Source organism: Trichoderma camerunense (assembly GCF_050948025.1).
Source record: "Trichoderma camerunense strain CBS 138272 chromosome Unknown V8C40scaffold_5, whole genome shotgun sequence".
Taxonomy (NCBI): Eukaryota; Fungi; Ascomycota; class Sordariomycetes; order Hypocreales; family Hypocreaceae; genus Trichoderma; species Trichoderma camerunense.
In genome coordinates, this window is record NW_028145365.1 from 546,285 (window position 1) to 566,299 (window position 20,015).

General features: G+C 51.0%; 8 protein-coding genes across 8 annotated transcripts; 5 read left to right on the plus strand and 3 right to left on the minus strand.

Annotated features, from left to right (window-relative positions):
- Positions 1 to 68: 68 nt before the first annotated feature.
- On the plus strand, positions 69 to 2,441 carry V8C40DRAFT_238635 (major facilitator superfamily domain-containing protein). The gene has a single exon (XM_083214486.1). The coding sequence runs from the start codon at positions 551 to 553 to the stop codon at positions 2,219 to 2,221; it is 1,671 nt and encodes a 556-aa protein (XP_083075421.1). The 5' UTR covers positions 69 to 550; the 3' UTR covers positions 2,222 to 2,441.
- V8C40DRAFT_238637 (chaperone EMC4) lies at positions 2,238 to 3,287 on the minus strand. Its single transcript, XM_083214487.1, has 3 exons — positions 3,020 to 3,287; positions 2,597 to 2,949; positions 2,238 to 2,516 (listed from the first exon to the last, which is right to left on the minus strand). The coding sequence occupies exons 1-3, from the start codon at positions 3,146 to 3,148 to the stop codon at positions 2,444 to 2,446; spliced, it is 555 nt and encodes a 184-aa protein (XP_083075422.1). The 5' UTR covers positions 3,149 to 3,287; the 3' UTR covers positions 2,238 to 2,443.
- Positions 3,288 to 3,458: 171 nt separating this feature from the next.
- On the plus strand, positions 3,459 to 7,072 carry V8C40DRAFT_238638 (adaptin N terminal region-domain-containing protein). The gene is made up of 5 exons (XM_083214488.1): positions 3,459 to 4,139; positions 4,518 to 4,702; positions 4,773 to 4,848; positions 4,918 to 5,282; positions 5,347 to 7,072. The coding sequence occupies exons 1-5, from the start codon at positions 4,095 to 4,097 to the stop codon at positions 6,833 to 6,835; spliced, it is 2,160 nt and encodes a 719-aa protein (XP_083075423.1). The 5' UTR covers positions 3,459 to 4,094; the 3' UTR covers positions 6,836 to 7,072.
- Positions 7,073 to 10,360: 3,288 nt separating this feature from the next.
- V8C40DRAFT_171369 (ubiquitin-related domain-containing protein) lies at positions 10,361 to 11,810 on the plus strand. The gene is made up of 2 exons (XM_083211606.1): positions 10,361 to 11,244; positions 11,349 to 11,810. The coding sequence occupies exons 1-2, from the start codon at positions 10,479 to 10,481 to the stop codon at positions 11,504 to 11,506; spliced, it is 924 nt and encodes a 307-aa protein (XP_083075424.1). The 5' UTR covers positions 10,361 to 10,478; the 3' UTR covers positions 11,507 to 11,810.
- Positions 11,811 to 12,343: 533 nt separating this feature from the next.
- On the minus strand, positions 12,344 to 12,796 carry V8C40DRAFT_263695 (proteasome maturation factor UMP1-domain-containing protein; the record flags this gene model as incomplete). The annotated part of the gene is made up of 1 exon (XM_083219490.1): positions 12,344 to 12,796. The coding sequence occupies one exon, from the start codon at positions 12,794 to 12,796 to the stop codon at positions 12,344 to 12,346; it is 453 nt and encodes a 150-aa protein (XP_083075425.1).
- A 480-nt stretch (positions 12,797 to 13,276) lies between these two features.
- V8C40DRAFT_238647 (P-loop containing nucleoside triphosphate hydrolase protein) lies at positions 13,277 to 15,663 on the plus strand. Its single transcript, XM_083214489.1, has one exon. The coding sequence runs from the start codon at positions 13,521 to 13,523 to the stop codon at positions 15,459 to 15,461; it is 1,941 nt and encodes a 646-aa protein (XP_083075426.1). The 5' UTR covers positions 13,277 to 13,520; the 3' UTR covers positions 15,462 to 15,663.
- Positions 15,664 to 15,805: 142 nt separating this feature from the next.
- On the plus strand, positions 15,806 to 16,931 carry V8C40DRAFT_238648 (DUF202 domain-containing protein). The gene is made up of 5 exons (XM_083214490.1): positions 15,806 to 16,021; positions 16,120 to 16,229; positions 16,318 to 16,497; positions 16,602 to 16,663; positions 16,722 to 16,931. The coding sequence occupies exons 1-5, from the start codon at positions 15,939 to 15,941 to the stop codon at positions 16,797 to 16,799; spliced, it is 513 nt and encodes a 170-aa protein (XP_083075427.1). The 5' UTR covers positions 15,806 to 15,938; the 3' UTR covers positions 16,800 to 16,931.
- V8C40DRAFT_238654 (uncharacterized protein) lies at positions 16,830 to 19,675 on the minus strand. Its single transcript, XM_083214491.1, has 5 exons — positions 18,716 to 19,675; positions 18,575 to 18,643; positions 18,319 to 18,504; positions 17,877 to 18,251; positions 16,830 to 17,801 (listed from the first exon to the last, which is right to left on the minus strand). Exons 1-5 carry the CDS (start codon positions 19,449 to 19,451, stop codon positions 17,035 to 17,037), a joined length of 2,133 nt encoding a protein of 710 aa, XP_083075428.1. The 5' UTR covers positions 19,452 to 19,675; the 3' UTR covers positions 16,830 to 17,034.
- Positions 19,676 to 20,015: the final 340 nt, after the last annotated feature.

Genomic DNA, 20,015 nt, shown 5'->3' on the forward strand with positions numbered 1-20,015 from the left:
CGGCGCGATGCTAATGGCAGGGGAATTTTTTTTCTCTCGCCTCTCCCTTACTGATTATTCCCGGACCCTACAAGTCTTATGTGTATTAAAAGCAAAAACTAAATATTACGGCCTTCGGTCTTAGTATCAAGCGACGTGGACGACGGCATCATCGCTCGGCAGTCAAATGCCATGGTTCCCCGGAAAGCTTGGAACTTGATTTTGATTCCTTCCATCGTATCTGCAATGCAGGGCGTCTGAATCCCTGACGGAATAATTGCCCCGATTCGAGCCAAGAGTCTCTGCGGCCCTGGATCAGACGAGAGCCGAGGGAGACACCGGCTTTTCGGGGGCAGATAACGGGCATCGACCGAATCTGTGGGGAAACCGAAGTTCGATCGTCCACAGCCAAGTGTCTCCGCTGCTACCCTACCGATCTGAAGCTGAAAGCATCTCCTCTTTCTCCTCCACCTTGTCTCCATTCTCGAATCTTTCATCATCTTCATCACCCTATCCCGCCGCCTCGTCCATCTTGCCCAGTTGAAGTCGTGGCCAATGCGAATGCGTCGCCATGAAGCAAGATGAAACGACACAGCCGGTCGACAAAGAGACATGCGAGAGCATCTCACCGGTTGAAGGAGAATCTGACATTGAACCTCTCGGGGATCAGAAGATTATCCGGCATCCGCCTGCCGAGTTCGAGGACCAAACCATCGCAGAGATACCAACATGTCAAAACCAGGGAGAATCCATATTCAACGATGTCGAGCTGGGGACCAGACACACAACCAACGAGCCCTACAGCATCTTTTCTCGCCGCATGAAGATATGGATCACCATCATGGCAACCGTGGCCAGCGTGGTCTCTCCGATGACAGCCCACATCTACTTTCCGGCATTGGATGCCATAGCCGAGGAGCTCAACGTCTCCATTTCGCTCATCAATTTCACCCTGACATCTTACATGATCTTCCAGGGCATTGCGCCAACAATCTTTGGTGATTTCGGCGACATGGCCGGCCGTCGACCCGCTTTTATCGTGGCCTTCATCATCTATCTATTTGCCAACATCGGTCTCGCCTTGCAACGCGACTACGCTGCGCTCCTTGTATTACGATGCCTTCAGTCAGCAGGAAGCAGTGGGACCCTCGCTCTTTCGTACGCCGTTGTTGCGGACATCACACCAACCGCCGAGAGAGGGAAGTATATGGGCTTCGTCAGCGTTGGAATCAACATTGGGCCGGCTATTGGTCCAGTGATAGGGGGGTTGTTAAGTCAATACCTTGGATGGCCATCCATTTTCTGGTTCTGTGCCATCTTTGTTGCCGTATGGCTGGTTCCATGGGTTGCCACGGTTCCCGAAATGTGTCGAAACGTTGTCGGAAATGGTACAATTCCACCCCAACCATGGAACATCACCTTGGTTGAGTTTCTGAAGAGAAGGAAATCGGGCAAGGAACGAGAGCCTGGACCCAAGAGAAAGCTGCGGTTTCCCAATCCCCTGGGCACTTTGCTCATTACTTTCGACAAGCAGATGAGCCAGATTCTGCTCATTGCAGCCATTATTTACTGCAACTTCATTCTCGTTGCGGCCACGTTGTCGACACTATTCACAGAAATCTATAACTACAACGAGCTAGAAGTCGGCCTATGTTTCTTGCCGTACGGCCTCGGATGCTGCATGACAGTTGTTCTGCAAGGATACGTCGTGGACTGGAACTACCGCCGTATCGCAAAGAAGCTGGGAGTCGACGCGAGCCATGGGCGGCGAAACGAAATCGGCGACTTTCCGATAGAATCTGCACGCATTCAACCCATCTATCCTTCTTTGTTAGCAGGCGCCGCTGCTGTCATTGGTTATGGCTGGGCTTTGCAAGCAGAGACGAGTGTGGCCGTGCCTCTCGTCCTCATATTCTTTATCGGCATGCTAGTCCCAAGCACATTTAGCATTCTCAACACCCTTATTGTTGATTTATATCCTGGCTCACCAGCTACGGCCGCAGCTGCCAACAATCTCGTCCGCTGTTTGTTTGGAGCGGGGGCCACTGCCGTTGTGGATTACATGATTGATGCCATGGGCCGAGGCTGGTGCTTTACGTTCCTAGCACTACTCATGGTAGCATGCCTGCCTTGGCTTAGATTCATTGAGAAGCGAGGCCCTCGTTGGAGGGCCGAAAAGTTGAAGAGGAAAAACAGCACTGACAGCGAGCGAGCAGAGTCGAGGGTGACAGAGACGAGATAAGGTGATGATGTCCTTTATGATGGCATGATTTTTTATTTTATTTTTTATTTTTTGACCTTTTTCCTCATATATACACCTGGTTCAAGAATAGCGTTGCATCGCATTTTAGAATCTGCATGGCCGCGGCGTTGGTAACTGGACAGCTGATCCGTCCATAGCATAATGTACCTTACTCATGATAGTCGTCATTACTATACTATTAATTTTGATTGTTTGTCTTCTTTATAGAGCTAGAATTGCGTGCTCTACGGGTTCTCTCAGATTTTCCCACATCAACCAGTCAGATCGTGTCGTCCTAGCATCAAGTTAGTAAATAATACTGAGAGAGAAAAGAGCTCCATGACTATGGTTCTCTTGTGAAAGGATTCAACGTACGGTAATAGACCCATAGAGTTGATTTTCCAAATACCCACGGCCAGCGCCAGAAACTGCATCGCCACGTACACAGCCTTTGTCTGCAAGATCTGGCCCGAGTTGCTGTCGGTCTGGAAGCGCTCAAAGGCCTGGTTCGTGGACATGAGGCCGACGATGGGGTTCTTGAAGGCCATGAACACCATCATGATGCTAAAGATTTGCAGCGAGTTGCCTGACATGTACATCATGATGGCGGTCATGGGGAGGCCCTTGACGGGCGCGAGGGCGACTTCCCAGGCTTTCTTGAGCTTGAGCGTGTCTCTCTCTTCGGCTGAGGGAGGCTTCCGGGGCTGTGTCTTGACGTCCTTTCCTTTCTAGAGAGGGCTCAATGTTAGCTTCGACACAAGTTTTCTTGTTCTAGCAGTAAAGCCGACATTGACGAACCTTGGGGGCGCTGGGTGCTCCAGAGAAGCCTGGAGGATCGATGATGCCGTTGACTTTGGACTTTGCGGCGGGAGGGGAGTTGAGCTGGGCGACCCAGTAGGGCACCGCGGGGTCCTGGTTGGAGGCCATGTCTGCGAGTGGAATTCTTGAGCTGCCTGCTAATTTATTGTTTTGATTGAGGTTCGGCCGTTGCGCCTCGGTTCGCCGCGGTCGATGTTGCGAAAGGCTGGAATTGCCTGTAGCTGTCGATGATGCTTTGTGTCACTGCTGTTCTGTCCGAAAGCACCACTAGCTAATGGTGGGTCGCCAAGCCCACAGCACCTGTAATTAGCTGTAGCAGCTGCGGCCCATCTTATCGATAGCCCCGGCCGCCCAAATGCATGGCCCATTCAGAGCCTTGCCTGCATACCGACCCTGCCGGCGCGCGCTTCCTCCTTTTCTTTTCCCATCAACGGCTTCGCGACCTTTGAGCCGCAAGAGAGAGCCAAGATTCTCGTCTTCTCGCGCCCACAGAACCGACCCGAAGCCTCTCAGGCCCCTCGACCTCCAATTACCCCGGAGCCCCACGATCCGCGACTCCTCGGACGACCCTGCGGCGAGCCGAAGCGGCAGCAAAAGAACGGGCGCGTGTCGACACCGATTGGTCAGCTCGCTTCTCTGCGATAACCGTTCCGTTCACGACATAGTACATGCGACGGTGTGAATTCGCCGATAAACCTCGACCGGCTGGGCCCTCCTGCAAAACATATTGTGACATTTGACACTCGTGTGATTTGAGCAGTTAGTGGTTGGTGTGAGTGCGAGTGTGCATTACATACGCCACCCCGTTTCACAATTAGGCGGTTTAGCCAGCACATCGAACAAGGCTCTATCGAACGGAGGCTGTAGCTAGGGGGGATCTGCCCGCCAACAGCGCTGCTGCTGTGTGTTTGGAGCTTTTTTTATCAAGGGGTGCCAACGGCGCGTGACGACACTCGGTTACGGAGCAACTATCCCAAGAAACCAGACCAGACCAGGCTGCGTTGCATCGATTCTGCGGGGGAGGAGGAAGTAATTGTTAGTAGCTGTCGACACCATGTCTAACACTGCTGGTGGAGGGGATTCCAAGCTGTTCGCTCGGGTAAGCACTCATTTATTTGTCTCTTTTCCGTTCTCTGTTCGATGTGGCATCCACGAGTGTCCATCTACTTCATCTGTCTCTTCCCTATCCTGTTGGTTTTTCTTGTGCGCAACTTTGTGCGCATTGGGTACTGCTTCGCCGCTGGCTTTTGCCATCATCATATTTGCATCGTTGCAGGGCGACGGCGACGACGAAGACAGTGCCCTGGCCGCGCTCTTCGCGAGATTGCGATAGCTGCGGTGTGCCCAATCTCTCGGCGTCTGCCCCAACAATGACATTCCTTGTTGCGCAACTGCGCAAGCTGATGACATGATGGCTCTGCCTCTGGGCTTCGTATACATGCCGACTGTTTCTCTTCAAAAACTAAGATCGTCACAGGGCAAAGTTGCGGAACTGCGCCTCGAGCTGAACAGCGGCGGAAAGAAAGATAAGAACTATGCGACCAAGAAGATTGCGCTCAAGCGGATTGTAGCAAACATGACGATGAGCAACAACGATATGGTTGCGCTGTTTCCCGACATTATCCAATGTATGCACATCTCGAGCTTGGAGATCAAGAAAATGTATGGCCCGCCCAGACTCTACTTGTAGCATCCAGATGCCACAAACGATGCTAATACTCTTGCCCGACAGGTGCTTTCTATACTTGGTCAACTATGCGCGAGTTCGACCAGAGATTGCCGTAAACGCGATTCCGATATTGGAACATGTGAGTCGAACAACAAGCGCAAAAGTCATGCATCTGGATACGCATCAGCAAGCTAACTGATGAAATCAGGACATGGAAGATTCCAATCCCCTGGTGCGAGCGCTGGCTCTGCGGACCATGTCGTATATCCACGTACGCGAGTTTGTCGCCGCCACGGTTCCTCTGGTTAAGCATATGTTGAGAGACTCGGATCCATACGTACGAAAGACAGCTGCATTCTGCGTCGCAAAGCTCTACGATCACGACAGGCACATGGTGGAGCAGTCAGACCTCATCGATCGACTCAACTCCCTGCTTAGGGACGACAATCCCACAGTTGTTGCCAGTGCGCTGGCTGGCTTGATGGACATCTGGGAGAGGAGCGATGCCATTAAGTTAACTATTGACTACACCAACGCCTCCAAAATGGTTGCTATCCTGGCTGACTGTTCTGAGTAAGTCTATCTTATCTCCATCTGTGATTGATATTTTATGAAGTATAGCTAACCACCTGTCAAGATGGGGTCAGACATACATCCTGGAGGCGCTCATGTCATATGTCCCTCAAGAGTCAGGAGAAGCATCGCTTCTGGCAGAACGAATAGCTCCTCGTCTCTCTCACTCCAACTCATCAGTTGTCCTGACCTGCATCCGAGTGATCTTGTACCTGATGAACTATATCGCGGACCAGAAGCAGATTTCGGCACTCTGCAAGAAACTCTCTCCACCTCTGGTGACTCTGTTAGCCAAGGGTCCCGAAGTGCAGTATCTCGCACTCAGAAACGCCCTCCTCATTCTGCAAAGGCGGCCCGAGGTGCTGCGAAACGATATTCGCGTCTTCTTCTGCAAATACAATGATCCAATCTACGTCAAGGTGACCAAGTTGGAGCTCATCTTCATGCTGGCCAATGAAAAGAACATTGATGAAGTCCTCACCGAGCTGAGAGAGTATGCCACTGAAATCGACGTCCATTTCGTGCGAAAAGCTGTTCGCGCCATCGGCAAGCTCGCCATCAAGATTGAGCCCGCGGCTCGACGATGCATTGACCTGCTCCTGGAGCTTGTTGCAACCAAGGTGACGTACATCGTCCAGGAGGCCACAGTGGTGATTCGAAACATCTTCCGCAAATATCCAAACCAATATGAATCCATTATTGGCACTCTATGTGAGCATTTAGACTCACTCGATGAGCCAGAGGCCAAGGCTGCCATGGTTTGGGTCATTGGCCAATACGCAGACCGTATAGAAAACAGCGACGCATTGCTGGAGGACTTCCTGTATTCATTCCAAGAAGAGCCTGTAGAGGTCCAGCTGGCGCTTCTTACCGCAACCGTCAAGCTTTTCATCCAAAGGCCAACCAAGGGCCAAGAGCTGGTACCAAAAGTCCTCAAGTGGGCCACCGAAGAAACAGATAACCCTGATTTGCGTGATCGGGCCTACATGTATTGGCGGTTGCTGTCGACCGACATGAACTCAGCGAAGAGCATTGTCATGGGAGAGAAGCCCCCGATCACAGCGGAGTCGGAGCGGCTAGAGTCATCAACTCTGGAGGAAATGTGTCTCAACGTCGGCACCCTGGCAACTGTGTACCTCAAGCCGGTGCAGTCTGTTTTCCGCTCTGCCAGGCCACGAAAACTGATTGCTTCTCCGGCGCTGCAGAAGCAGTATCTGGCCAACGACATTGAAACCCAGAAGAGCATCAGCATGTTTGGCAACGGCAGTCAGCCCACCAATATCGATCTACGGACTCGCAACGCCGTCGCTTCGCCCACTTCACCCGCTGCCAATGGAGGAGGTAACCTTGCGCAGGCGGTGAATGACGCAGACGCCTACTTCTCCAGCATTGGGACGCAGCAGATGGCGGCCATGAGAATAGACGGCGGGGACGATGGGTTCGGCGGAGGAGGCCTTAATGGCACGGGCTATGTCGTCAACGCTCTAGCACCGCAAGCCGTACTGCAGCCGGCGCATGGCGAGGGAAGCAACGGCGACTTGTTGGTCTTGTAAACGGAACAAGGCGTGGGCTGGTGAAATAAGGGGCGTGTTTGCCTTGAGACGAAGAGATGCCGAATCAAGGGATGAAACTGATGCTGTTACTTATTACAAGGTTACTTTACGTATCTTGGTTCGAGGAGCGTTGTACGATCTGGTTTAGAATGTAGCCTACTTTACCTATTGACTGCAAATAGTTTTTGAATGTATACTTTTAGTTGTAGTATCAAGATACCTCGGTATAAGACAAAAGTCCATCGTGACGAACCGTTCAACAGTTCTCCATGGTAGATTCGAATTGCAATCCAGGAAACAAAGCTACAGCACCATCATCGTTCTTTGACAGGACAAAGACATATTCTTACATGGTTTGGTAACCAGGGTATTTATTAATATCTTGCAGTCTTCAAATATGCCTTGTGGAGCCAGAACAGCAGCATGACATTCCCGTCTGTTGTGGGGAAACGAGAGGGTCTTTGGGGGAGATTGCCGTCGATTGTATGAGTTATTTGCGGGACTCATCTGCAAGGTGCAGTAGTATCATACAGGCATCCGAGCGATATACTCGTATATGTGTGTATGATGTGTGTGATATCACTATGGCTATAAACACGTATTACCTGGTGGCAATACGTGTATCTTGCTCTTCGATGAAGCTTTGTGCATATGATCGTTCTAAGACGCTTCGAAAACGGGAACTTATTACGTCCAAAATGGGGAAATGCCAGTTTTGGCATGAGGTCAAGGGATTGCCGTGTCCGTGTCAGCTTACAAGGTGCACATACATCGTGCTACCAAAATGAAGACGGCAATCTCCTTGGTGTCTACAGTACGTTTGCTCTTCAAATGAGGATAGGCAGCTTCGTACGAGCTTGCCCAGTCACAATATTGCATATAAGGTGTCACAGGACGGCTAGCAGTATCCCCTTTCGCTCCCGTGCCGATGCTGCCACTAGCAGTAGCACTATCATCTTCAGTACGGCACAAACCATCCATGATATTTCCTGGTAGAGCTGAGCCTTGTGGGGAGCATCGCGGTCGGGAACTGCGGCAGCGAGCGGCTAAACCGGAGATTGCAGAGCTGCAAATTGCCATCGACGTTTGAGATTCCCGGTATTTCCAAGTTTTTTTACTTCAATGGCTACAGATTTTCATACCCTAGTCAATATTGCTTTAGAGTTTGCGTGCCTGTCAGACGAGAGTGCTGAGGGTGGTTGGAATGAGAGAGGCGTCCTTATGCTGATGGATTCGATGACACCAACTAGAGTAGATATACGAGTACGCAAAGGACGTGTAAAGTTCAATCAGGGCAAAGATGACAAGAAGAACAGAGCTGAGTGAGTGCGAATGGGCAGCATATTGTGCCGTATCGTAAATAGCTTTGGAGCTGAGCATAGTTGTAGTATGTTATTCCACTCGCCATCGCAATCATGTCGGCGATTGCGGTGGGGGCAGAGCACTAACAAACAGCCACAAGTCAACTTGATCAGTATGGAGTACACGAGTCAAGTATTCAATAATTCACGTAAAGGGCCATGGCTATCAGTAGAGACGTAGATGGCGTCGAAGATGATGGGCTCTGTGTTGGGTGGCGTCCCGTTGCCTACGGCACGGTTAGCTCTAACGAACGCCCCAAGCCCCGTCCCCCCGTCGCCCAAAGGAAATGGGCTCGATTGGTTTCGTTTGTTTCCCCTGTGCTGTTTATTTGTTTGCCCAGCCAAAGATGGAATCGTCCATCGTTGCCCTGTCTCTGGCCCTTGATGGTTGGCTTTTAAAACGGCAGCGCTTTCCCGGGTAGGAAGGTTGAGAGCGGCAGATGGTTGGCTGATGCCAGGGGAGTTTATCATGCATGAAGAAGCTGAGAGTGGGTGAGATTGGAGCTTGAGAAAGAAAGCGGTGCGTCAGTATGAAGTGTTTACTGCAGGGCGAGCCACTAGCCGCCGGCAATGATTAATAGCGGAAGATATTTGTCCAATAGATCGTCCAGCAGTGCATGAATGGCGCCATCTTTCGTCTGTACGAGTACGTATGGCAGACTTGACACGGAGTGCGGCAAGATGAAGCAACTGCACGGGTTCTCGGCGCCACCAGCCTTTGAAAGGGGTTTGCTAGCACTTTGTGTTACCGAGCGTAGAAGATGCAGTTCGTATCGGTAGGATTAAGCAGCCCAGGAGAAAGAGACAAGACGTCGATGGCCCTCTGTTTAGCCATGTTCCGAGATTCGATCAGATCCGGCTCCAGGTCTCGGCGGTAGTTGTGTCTCGTCTCAAAATGGGGATTGGGAGGAGCACGTAGATGGCAAACGGAGAGATGCCAGCAAATACGAGTACGCGGCAATCCGTATCTGATCTGGCGGCTACTGCAATTCGCAGCTTTCGAATTGTTGGTCGAGCCGAATACTTGCCGTATAGATAGACGAAATTTATAGCAGTTGCGGCTCTTGTTTACATCCCAATTCCTGAAAGCATCCTGTCCTGCTTCCTTCAAGACAGGGTGCTTTACTTGTTTACCACTTCCGTTCGCTTCTCAGCTCCAGGTCAGCAGTCCCTACCTTACCAAGCATTAAGCGGAAGGTGCCTCTCTGCATCAAGCTTCTCACCGACTAGGCGGCAGAAACAGTGATTTGTTTTCCTTGAAACGATATCCGCCACGTAACTCTCTGCCTTGATATTCTCAACTTACAGAAATCATATCCAGCGGCCCTTCATCAACAGCGCAATCCCATTCATTTCTTACCGCGGAGTGCCGGACCGCTGCCCTGCTTCCCCGCGCCACTGTGTTCGTCTGTGTGTCCCTTTGCGGCCAATTGGCGTGTGTTGTCGGCGCTATAGCGACAGGGGTCTGCTCGGCCGCATTGCTGTGATTACTTGGGAATACGGAGTCCACTTCATGCTGAGATAACGAAGATACTCTCGCTCGCTCGCCCGTTCGTCTGCGGCTGATCTCCGCTTGCTCTTCCATCTTTCCTAGGTCTAATCGTTTTCATCACATTTTCCCTACCCTTGTCCCTGTACCCGCGGCCTGAGGAAAAGCAAGAAAAGGAAACGGGAAGACCGCAGGGCTCATCCAACTAGGGCGCTCATTTCCACACCCAAGCGTCTCCGTCTCCAGCCATCTCTGAGGCGTGCGCTTTTCCGCCTGCATCGGGCAAAGTTACCTCAGTCGACAGAAGCAGCACAGCACTTGAATTCTCAGCGCCGCTCGATTTCACTAGCGCATTCGTCGCCTGTTCGCTCTACATTCTAGCCGGAGTCCCGCTCATCGTCGTTTCCTCGCCCCCCCACACCCCGTGTCCCCGGAAGTTGAATCTGGGCTGGTCGCTGAGCCTGCTGCTGGTTCGTTGATTGATCTGCCAAGTCGTCGACTGGGTTTGTTCCAACGGCGCCTTTTTTCCCTTTTCCCTTAACATCCATCTACCCATACTCGCACTCCCTGTGCAGCCAGTCTCCAGCCGAGACCGTCAAGCCCACCTTGCTGCATTGAAAACGTTCGTTACCACCCCAGCGACATACATTTTTTTTACGCGCTCTATTCTCTATTCGTCGTTGATGAATTGAGTCGTTTAATACGCTCCTTCATCGACGTCGACAACCCCTTTGGTGGTGCTGCATCGATCCCGCATTCCTCGCGCTTCGCCACGGCGCCTCCCTACTGAAACATGTCGGCTCCTACGGATTCGACCACGAACGGCGGTAGCGCTGCTCCTGGAAACGGCTCAGGTCTCGAGCAACCTACCGATGCCGTGCAGCTGAATAATATCGCTCAGACGTCGGAGGCAGATGAGAAGCCTGGAGACGAGGCGACAACCGATGCAGCCAAGGACACTCTTGTTGTCGCGACGCCCTCTGCCGAGCCTGTATCTACCAACCAATCTACCGACCAAGGCGAGACATCTACTGCGGACTCATCATCAAAAGGCAAACAGATTGACAATGCCCCCGAGCCTGCGACCGAATCAGAGGCTCTAAAAGTCGAGCAAGACAAGAAGGACGATATTGTTCAGCAGGACGTTGTTAAGCAAGACGCTCCCAAGGACGTGTCCCCCAAGGAAGATAGCCCAAAGGAAGAAAAGTCCCAAGAGGACCAGATAGAGGAATCAGTCATGGCCATCGGCCCAGCGGAAGAGGAGATCAAGCCGGCCGGATCTGGACCCGACGGTCCAGTTTGCAACATTACTCTGTTGCTAGCGTCTGGAGGCCGACACCCGTACAAGATTGACGCGAAATACCTAAGCAGAAGGCACGTCGACATGCCCGATAAGGATGACAACGGCAACCCCGATCCTTTCAGTATCAGCATCTATACGTTGAAGGAATTGATTTTGCGAGAGTGGAGATCCGACTGGGAGGCCAAACCGGCCAGTCCCAGCAGCATACGGCTGATTCATTTTGGCAAACTTCTAGACGATAAGGAGCAGCTGAAGAGTATGTACAACTCCATCCTCCAATTTCCTTTGGTGCTTGTCTTTTCAAGTCGATTCCTTACTATTTCTTCTTCAATCTTGTTCCAATACTCACGCTGTCTGCAGAGTACCAATTCAGCTCCGATAGCCCCAATGTGGTCCACATGAGCATCCGGCCCCAGGACCTTGATGAGGAGGAACCCAAGTCTGGGGGCAAGAGCCTCCCTGCTGGCACCACAGATGGGGACCGTGTACGAGAGGGTCGTTGCTGTGTCATTCTATAAAGCAATCCTAGCGTGTGGTACAGACAGTTCTGACTGTCTTGTACTTTGTGCTTTCTCTTGTTGAAACATACGGTGGCAATTATACATGTTCGGACGCTCCAAGGATGTGTTTGCATAGACCCTTGGTTTTAAAGAGACGGGCATCCGACTTGGCGCTCAAGTGGTTTCTGAAGATTACCTGACTTGCGTGAAAGCACTCAGCGATTTAGAACTACCTATGCGTGGAAAGGCTCAGTGTCTCTCATCCGCTATTCTCTGCTTTTTTATTTGCAGCTTCTTCAAGCTGTCTCGAACTCTTAGTACTCCCCCGCCCTTTGCGTGTGTTTTATTTAATTGTTTTTTTTTTTCCTTTTCCGTTTAGCCATTCAGGGAAGCAGCGCGATGGGAAATCAAGACGCGGAAGAATTGGGAAAATTAGGGAGTCATTACCGGCGCATCATCATATCATTGATTCATTGTACAATTGTAACCTCTGCTTTCAGTTCTTATACGCTCTTTTCATAATACTAGTGGACTTGATCTTCGGAAACGGGGATGATTGTTGCTATAGCAGGATAGAAATGCAGAACATATTCATATCATGACGATGCATCGTGCAGACACAGCTCATGCAAATGATGACCATAATGGTGCCGCCTTGTCTTTTCTTTCATCAATTTCTTTTTTCAATTATTTTTTTTCTCTTCCATATTGGTTATGTATCGTTAAATCTATTTCATGTAATCGGGAAGCAGAATCCTGTATCGTCCTTAGAAACGACCCTGTCTAACCAGCATACATATGGGTACTTTGATTTTTCCTTGTTATTCTTTCCTTCATTACTGGTCACATCCCCCCTTAGTGATTAATCTTGAGCTTCTTCTCCATCTCGTCATGGAAACCAGGCAGGGCCCTCGTCTCGTTGCCTGTAAATACATCGTCCCAGGTGATAGTGTCCTCCCGGCCCTTTAGAATATCCTCGTGAACGCTAGGTAGTCCTGCGCCGAGAGCCATGGGCCGCCACTCGCCGTCGCGAACAATCTTGAGCTCCATGCCGCGGCGGATGGGCTCGGCGATGCCAAAGGTGCGCTTGAGCGTCTCCATGCGGACGGCCTCCTGGGTGGCCTCCCAGCTCTTGAGGCGGGCCTCGAGGGGGTGGGAGGACGCGGGCTTGTTGGCGGCAGCGTCGAAGGGGGAGATGCCGACGCCGTGGCGGAGGGTGTCGTGGATGCCCGGGGCGGAGGGGGCGGAGGAGGAGTGGTTTGTGTGGTTGAAGGTGGAGGGGGCGCCGGAGGCGGGGACGATTCGCATGGACTGGAGGAGAGAAGAGGGTTAGCTTGAGGTTTGGAAGGAGAGGGACCTTTGGGTAGATAGGATGGCCTTTACCATGATGGCGGTTTGGGAGGATGCTTTTGCTGTAAAGGACGAGGAAGCGAAGCGGTGGATGCTGGACAACACCAACTTGTATGTGCGGTTGCTGCGTACAAGTAGGCGAATTTAGAAAGACCAGAAAAAGGAAGAGACAATCGTGGTCTGGCGATAGTTGGATTGGTGGTGTTGAGTTGATGTGATGCTTCTCTGCTGCTCTCAGACTGACAGGCTCCAAACAGCCTCGCGTCCAGCTCAAAAGGTCCCCACAAGCTCTCTTGCGAAGGAGGGGTACGTATCTTTTGTCATCCATTCTGCCGCCTTGAGGTGACGCTAAACCCCAAAGGGAAACCGAGAAGGTACCTCGAGAATACCCTGGAGTGCGGCCCGATCGCGGAGAAAGCTGGTGTCAACATCAATTCTCATGTAATGAGTGAGTGTGTCATTGAATAAGCTGGTTGTTTCTCTTGCGCGTATTTCCTACTCTTTCTTTTCATGCGGTTTATTGTTGGTTCTGCGGGAATCCAATTGGGCCTGTAGAGTGCTTTGAAAATACCTTCCATCTCTCGTATTCTAGTCATACCTTACAACACCTACCTACACTACGATTAAATCTACTACCTCAAGACAATAGACGTTCCAACGGCTGCTCGAGGGACTCGCAACCATGCTCAGAAATATCCCTCCTTCAGCGCGATCGCCCATCATTCGCATCGCCAATGGCACCTTCTATCGGCACCATCCGAATTCGCAATCATCACATGCGAATCCAGCCTTGTTCAAAGACCTCCAGTTTGAGCTGCCCTCATCAACACCACAGCCGCACAACTGGTGCATCGTGGGGCCTTCGCTCTCCGGGAAGACGACCTTTTTGCAGGCTCTCAGGGGAAGATTGCTATGTGAGCCGCCCACGGCGAGGTCATATCCGTATTTGTCCTCGGATGCCGTATCGTCGAGGCTGAGGACTCCCAATAAAGCGATTCAGTATGTTGGATTTGACGCTGAGCAGGGGGCGGGAGGACTGAGTGGTGCGGTGACGACATCTGCGTATCTTTCTGCACGATACGAGTCTCGTAGAGAGATTACTGATTTCTCGTTGAGAGATTTCTTACTGGGCAATACGGAGCTGAATCCTGCCAAGACGCCGGCCCAGGAGAGCGAGCAGGAAGGTGGAATATCGGCCGAGCTGTTGAAGCGTGTTGTCAAAGATCTCAGACTGGAACATTTACTTGACCTGCCCGTGACATTTCTAAGTAACGGACAGGGCAGGAGGGCGAGAATAGCCCGTGCGTTGCTTACGAGACCTGAAGTCTTGCTTTTGGATGAGCCTTTCATGGGACTTGATCCTCCGACGGTGACGGGACTTAGTCCCTTGCTGGAGTCTCTTGCAAATAAGGCAAACCCGCGCCTGGTGTTGAGTGCGAGACCGCAGGATCCTCTACCTGAATGGATTACGCATCTGGTGTACTTGAGAATGGATTGTCAAGTCGAGTCTATGGGGCCGAAGGAGGTAGTCTTGGATGGCTTGAAAAAGTATGTTCATGGCGTGAGAGTGGGTGGGCTGGCGGAGGATGAAAAACTGCCTGTCCACACCTTGGCTGATATCGGGCGAGTCCTGTCGAAAGAGGCATTGACGACACATGCCTCATCATCGTCATCCGCCCACTTACAGAAACCTATCAATCCCAATGCCGAACCTCTTGTTGAGATGGATGGATGCCAGGTCCGTTACGGCGACAAAATTGCTCTTGGGAACTGGTCGCAGAAGACACCTCAAGGGGATAAAGCAGGCTTGATTTGGACCGTTCGACGAGGTGAACGCTGGGGTGTGTTTGGTCCTAACGGCTCGGGCAAGACAACAATCGTCTCTCTTCTTGGGTCAGATCACCCACAGACTTACTCTTTGCCCATCAAGCTCTTTGGACGTAGCCGTCTCCCCGAGCCAGGTTCTGGACAGCTGCCGCTCACATTTTGGGATATCCAGTCTCGCATCGGCCACTCCAGCCCAGAGGTTCACCAGCACATGCCGAGGAGCCACACAATCAGACAAGTGGTTGAGAATGCCTGGGCAGAGACGTTTGGAGCGAAACCAAAGTTAAACGCCGAAGCCAGCGCCAAAGTCGAGGCCGCGCTCAAGTGGTTCGAGCCGGAGCTGAAGCCCAACAGCGCCGCTGGCAGCGAAGGGCTGAAGTGGGCCGACGACTACATGTTTGGCGAGATTTCATTTAGTGCCCAGCGCGTGGCGCTGTTTGTGAGATCCATGATCAAGGGGCCTGATATCGTCGTCTTGGATGAGTCGTTTAGCGGCATGGACGACGCTGTCCGGGATAAGTGCACTCTGTTCCTCACCGATGGAGAATCAAAGACGTATGTAGGCGAGGAGATTGTCGAAAGTCAGCAAGCCAAAGATGGCACCGTCAAGTTGAAGGGGTTGTCAGATCAACAGGCGCTCATCTGCATTGCGCACATCAAGGAGGAAGTGCCGGACTGTGTTAGGGAGTGGGTTTGCTTGCCAGAGGCGAATACGGAGCAGCCTGCGAGATTTGGAAGACTGGATGGTCCTCTGAGAGAGGAAGAAGGAAGATGGAATGAAATTTGGGGCTTTTAAAAAAGGAGTGGCTGTTGTGAATTTTTAGCTGTGGTTTTGTATAAGTGATGTTGGACCACCGAGGCGAAGCGGGTTATACGACTGGGAAAAGTCGGTATGTAAAGGAATGTTAGATGCAACACTTCTTTTTACTGTAGGATTTACCTAAAATACAACATATAATTGATTTCGAGTACTGAAAAGGAAATAAAACCATATATATATCAATAGTAAAAGAAGCCTGTTGCATATAAACGTCTCGTGATGCTGTCGCTCATATGATGCTCCATGGCAGGCCTGCACGTGAGCTCCGGGGCGCTTCCCGACGTCATCTCAGCTCTCAACCTCGCCTTCTCAAAACCACCAGCAACCTTATTCATTCCGCCATTTCCGTGAGTCGCGCTCAACCACATCTCAAAATACGATTAAAAACCCTCAAAATTTCAAAAGAAACTAAATACCATCACACAAGAGGCCAAGAAAAAAACAACAGGCAGCATGTCTGATGAAGAGGGCGGCAATACAGGATGCTGCGCCCCGTTCCTCGCTCTCACAGAGCCCATCGAAGTCAGCGAACTAGGGCATGTCAAACTCGTCTTATTCTTCTCTCAAGATTATTGTCTACTACACGATAATGTAAATTCTGTAGTGGAAAGGATTGATGCTAACAAATCTGCAGACCAGATGGCCTCGACAAATCATCCGCCTTTTTCCAATGGCCCTGGCCCAGTCCCCTCTTGTTCATCAACGAAAGTAGCGATGCGCGGGATCACTGCGCCAACGAGCGAAGTTAGTTTCATCTCAGCCTTTACCTCTCTCTCTCTATTCTTACCAAGCGAACATTTCTCTCTTGATTCGCAGCTAAAACAATTTGCAGCTTTCCTTTCGTACCTCCGCCTGTCGATATACATGGCCATCGTCTCTGTCGCCATCACCGTCTCGTTCCACATCAAGGGCACGCCCAGCGATCTCGAGCGCCGGGTGGCGAAGCCTCTTGGTGGCATTTTCTGGGTATTGTCCGTTGTGACTTTGGCTCTAGGAGCGGGAAACTATATCAGTGAGTTTCACCCCTCTCTTTCAGGCATCTATTTACCTCTTTCCAGCCTCGGTTTCAAGTATGTACAGATGGGAACTAACCGGAGTCATCATCCTTTTTGCTAGGGACTGTCAATTTATATGGTAAAAGAGCCGCCATTGTGCAATCCGGCTGGAAGACTCAGGTGGTAAGTTTAGATATTTCTGTTCAAGCAAAAGTGCACTGCATTGACTCCGCTGTCGCAGGTGTTGGGTATAATAGCCACTTCAATCATTGGAACGTGCATCATATTGTTAGTCGTAGATAAAGTACGGCAAAGGTGACGGTATACAGCAACTATGCACACCGCAATATCATGCACAAATTTCTCGTTTCTAGTCAAGTTCGGCGGAGTTTTCTTCTATTAGAATACACAAGACTCCCAAAAAGGATATGCATACACTTGCTCATTAATACAAAAAAATGATCAAAAGTCCCGATATGATGGCACCACCGCCCCAGCATAACTCCATAAATCGCCATGACACCTCATCATGCGCCATGTCCCATAAAAATAAATCACATCTCTTTGGCAAAACAGAAGAGATCCCTAGCGTATGAATCAAAGCCCGGAACAACTTCCGGATTTTCATCTTTGCACTGCCCCACCTGGTTGCGGAATTCCAGCCTGTACTTGGCAGCAATCTTCTGGATAGCACCGTCATACGTCTCTTTGCCATCCCAAGTTATCCAAGGGAGGTGATAGAGGAGTGGCAACTCGCCCTCGTGAGGAAGCGTCGCCAGCATATCTATCTGCGATGCGGGATCAAACAATTCCGTTGCATGCTTGATTGCGTCCTGTTCTTGCTCAGAAGCCTTCTCGCCTTGATATTCCTCGGGCACCTCATATAAATCAGTGTGAATACCAACAATGGTATTGGCCGTCAGCTGGGTAGGGTAGAGGGTAAAGTATCCCCGGATTCGCGACAGCTGAAGCGTGTATTCTAGCCAGCCAGGATGCCTTTTGCCAACCTCTTTCTTTGAAAGGAGATCTGGTGTTGTCGACGAGGCATGTCGTTTCTCCAAAAGCTGGGACACATAACCGTGAAGCTCTACCCACTTATCTCCCAGAATGAGAATCGCATCGCTGTTGGGGGCCTGCCATAGGAAGGGGGTGCCATCTGCGCCGAATTCCTGTCCCTCAAGTGGTTTTGGAGGTGCGAACTGGGTGCTACCGTCGAGATATGTTGTTGGTGCCGAGAAGCTGATGCCAAAGAGTTTACTTTCCCAATCTTGGCGAGATGCAATGGCAGAGTAGCGTCGCTGCAGAAGGGAATACTTTACATCTATTATAAGTCAGCATATCCGGAGTCTATTATCGGCCAAAAAGGAATCAGAGAGAAGCTGATAAGCAAACGTACAATGAAAGAACTGAGGAGTGACTTCGGCGTGAGGCGACAGAACTAAGACATGAGAGTGAGACGGTCTGGTCGGCCAAAATGACTCGAGGAACCGAACGGAGCTCTCCTCTTCACTTATTTTCTGTCTAGGAATACGGTGACGCAGCGAGAGAAGCCGTGGCTTCGGACCTGAGCTGGGAGCCTTTGACGGCCATTGATATCCGGTCAGGAAATTGTTCAGGTCTTGATCAATCCTTGTTGGAAGCTCAATGGTCATGTGAGGCGGAGCCACGCCGGCCAAATCAGCTCTCGATAGAGATCTGAGTAACCGCTTCAGGTTTCCTGTGCCATGTGGAGGGGCATGGATGAGAATGTCGAAGCTGACATCATTCCACGCTTTCACAGAACTGTGATTAGAACCAACTTCACCGGGGTAATAGTTTGTGGGAATGTGATGCCTTACCTGCTAGTGCAGAAGCATCAAGCTTTGATAACCACGAGAATCGATTGCCTGGCCTCTCAGGAAGTTCGATCAGAGTAGACCCTGTGCCTCGGACCTCGTCGCGAATGCCAGAGAGAAAATAGTGCTCCTCAGTAGCAGAGGAGTCTATGATGATGGCTTGAGGGTGCATATAAAGATTGACATAGTCTGGAAGAGGCTGCCTGTTAGAATTACATCCAGCAAAGGGATTAACAACAGGTCCTCATTTTAGGCTTACATAGAGCTCGGGCCACAGAGAGGGACATCCGCGCCTCGGTTGCAATGGTGGAATGGTCAGGGCGAGCATCTAGAAATATTCAATTTCAATCAGCATTATCGTCAATCCGAGGGGTTCGGTGGGCAACATATGTAATCGTACCATGCACAATCAGAGGGCACTCCTTATCGATGCCGTTTATCGCGAGCAATTCTTTCATGGGCATATCACTCCTGCTCATCAATGCAAAATGTACATAGTTCTGGCGCTCTGTAGCCATCTGGCATGCCATTGGGAGTAGAAGTGCCGCACTCCGAAGACTAGCAGTTGCAAATAAGACGTTGCGATTCTTCTGCAGCCTCCCTGAGGTATCCGTGATAATGGCTTGCAACGACGGGCCCAAGTGTGGGAGCTTCAGCGGTCCATTGTATGTCTTGGGAGCTTCCGCCGCACCTTTGCTTTCACCTATGCCGCTACCACTGCCGCCCTGAGGTTCGGCTTGAGGTTCGGCTTGAGGTTTTGGTGTTGGTGGCTTGGGCGCCTTTGGTGTCTTGATCGTTGGCCCCTCTTCCTCCATCCGAGGTGCATCGTATCTGGGAGGCGGCCGTGGCGTGTCATACAAGGGCATCAAGTTTGCCGGATCAAGAGACGAGGCTCCTGGAGCAGGCCCAATAACTCCGAACAGCCCATATACCAGCGTGAAGAGGGCAACAGTGTATACAATAAGCCGAAGCAGCGTGGTCCAGTGAAGAGAAGATTTGGGTGCGGTTTGCCACTGGTCAGAGTGCTTGGTGTGCCGAGGCAAGCCAAGATCATCGTCCTTTTTGCTGGCCATCTCCTCGTCGTCGTCGCGCCAAAGCTGCGACAAGGACCAGCTCCGGGCTCCGGGAGGCGGCATGATGTCTCGGACTTCAATAGTAGCTCAGCTCAGCTCTGGTTGGCGATTGGATGATTACAGCAAAATCAAATGAAGATGGTTCGGGAACCAGCTTGTCACATCGCTGGATTGTATCAGCTCCAGATTGCTTTCGTTGTTTCAATCGAGAGCTTCCAAGCGATGTGACTTGGAAGAATATGGGAGGTGAGAGTGTTGAAGAGATGAAAACGGTGTTGTGGCACTTATGCCTGTTTGGGGGAGCTTGTCGTCGCACAGAGGCCTTGATTAGATAGCACCCTGTGGCGCAATTGTGGGGAGCCCAATGTAGCACTCAGCGGTTATACCGGTGGCTGATACTTGTAGGTGACATTTGATGATGCTACTCGCGGCAGGAATGCCCGATGAACGCCAAAATTACAGGCTGTAGAGCTCTATAACCGTCCGCCTAAAGCACTAATGAGCAACTGGAAAGCACTCAAGTGTGGTTTTTAGTGTGAGCTTGTCCCAATGCTCCATATTCTTAGTCTATTTGATATCATTGATACTCCGTAAGTGGAGGAAGGTGGCCATCCCATGGTGGGGTAC

What these genes read in the sequence shown, in the direction of transcription:
- V8C40DRAFT_238635 (XM_083214486.1), top strand. Translation starts at nt 551, where the DNA reads ATGAAGCAAGATGAAACGACACAGCCGGTCGACAAAGAGACATGCGAG.
- V8C40DRAFT_238637 (XM_083214487.1), bottom strand. Translation starts at nt 3,148, where the DNA reads ATGGCCTCCAACCAGGACCCCGCGGTGCCCTACTGGGTCGCCCAGCTC. An exon ending in GAGCACCCAGCGCCCCCAAG is followed by an intron (nt 2,950 to 3,019) that starts GTTCGTCAATGT and finishes AGCCCTCTCTAG; the next exon opens with AAAGGAAAGGACGTCAAGAC. An exon ending in AACTCTATGGGTCTATTACC is followed by an intron (nt 2,517 to 2,596) that starts GTACGTTGAATC and finishes ACTTGATGCTAG; the next exon opens with GACGACACGATCTGACTGGT.
- V8C40DRAFT_238638 (XM_083214488.1), top strand. Translation starts at nt 4,095, where the DNA reads ATGTCTAACACTGCTGGTGGAGGGGATTCCAAGCTGTTCGCTCGG. An exon ending in AGCTTGGAGATCAAGAAAAT is followed by an intron (nt 4,703 to 4,772) that starts GTATGGCCCGCC and finishes CTTGCCCGACAG; the next exon opens with GTGCTTTCTATACTTGGTCA. An exon ending in ATCCTGGCTGACTGTTCTGA is followed by an intron (nt 5,283 to 5,346) that starts GTAAGTCTATCT and finishes CCACCTGTCAAG; the next exon opens with ATGGGGTCAGACATACATCC.
- V8C40DRAFT_171369 (XM_083211606.1), top strand. Translation starts at nt 10,479, where the DNA reads ATGTCGGCTCCTACGGATTCGACCACGAACGGCGGTAGCGCTGCTCCT. An exon ending in CGATAAGGAGCAGCTGAAGA is followed by an intron (nt 11,245 to 11,348) that starts GTATGTACAACT and finishes CGCTGTCTGCAG; the next exon opens with AGTACCAATTCAGCTCCGAT.
- V8C40DRAFT_238647 (XM_083214489.1), top strand. Translation starts at nt 13,521, where the DNA reads ATGCTCAGAAATATCCCTCCTTCAGCGCGATCGCCCATCATTCGCATC.
- V8C40DRAFT_238648 (XM_083214490.1), top strand. Translation starts at nt 15,939, where the DNA reads ATGTCTGATGAAGAGGGCGGCAATACAGGATGCTGCGCCCCGTTCCTC. An exon ending in AGGAGCGGGAAACTATATCA is followed by an intron (nt 16,498 to 16,601) that starts GTGAGTTTCACC and finishes CCTTTTTGCTAG; the next exon opens with GGACTGTCAATTTATATGGT. An exon ending in CCGGCTGGAAGACTCAGGTG is followed by an intron (nt 16,664 to 16,721) that starts GTAAGTTTAGAT and finishes CCGCTGTCGCAG; the next exon opens with GTGTTGGGTATAATAGCCAC.
- V8C40DRAFT_238654 (XM_083214491.1), bottom strand. Translation starts at nt 19,451, where the DNA reads ATGCCGCCTCCCGGAGCCCGGAGCTGGTCCTTGTCGCAGCTTTGGCGC. An exon ending in CTCTGTGGCCCGAGCTCTAT is followed by an intron (nt 18,505 to 18,574) that starts GTAAGCCTAAAA and finishes AGCCTCTTCCAG; the next exon opens with ACTATGTCAATCTTTATATG. An exon ending in CACTCCTCAGTTCTTTCATT is followed by an intron (nt 17,802 to 17,876) that starts GTACGTTTGCTT and finishes GACTTATAATAG; the next exon opens with ATGTAAAGTATTCCCTTCTG.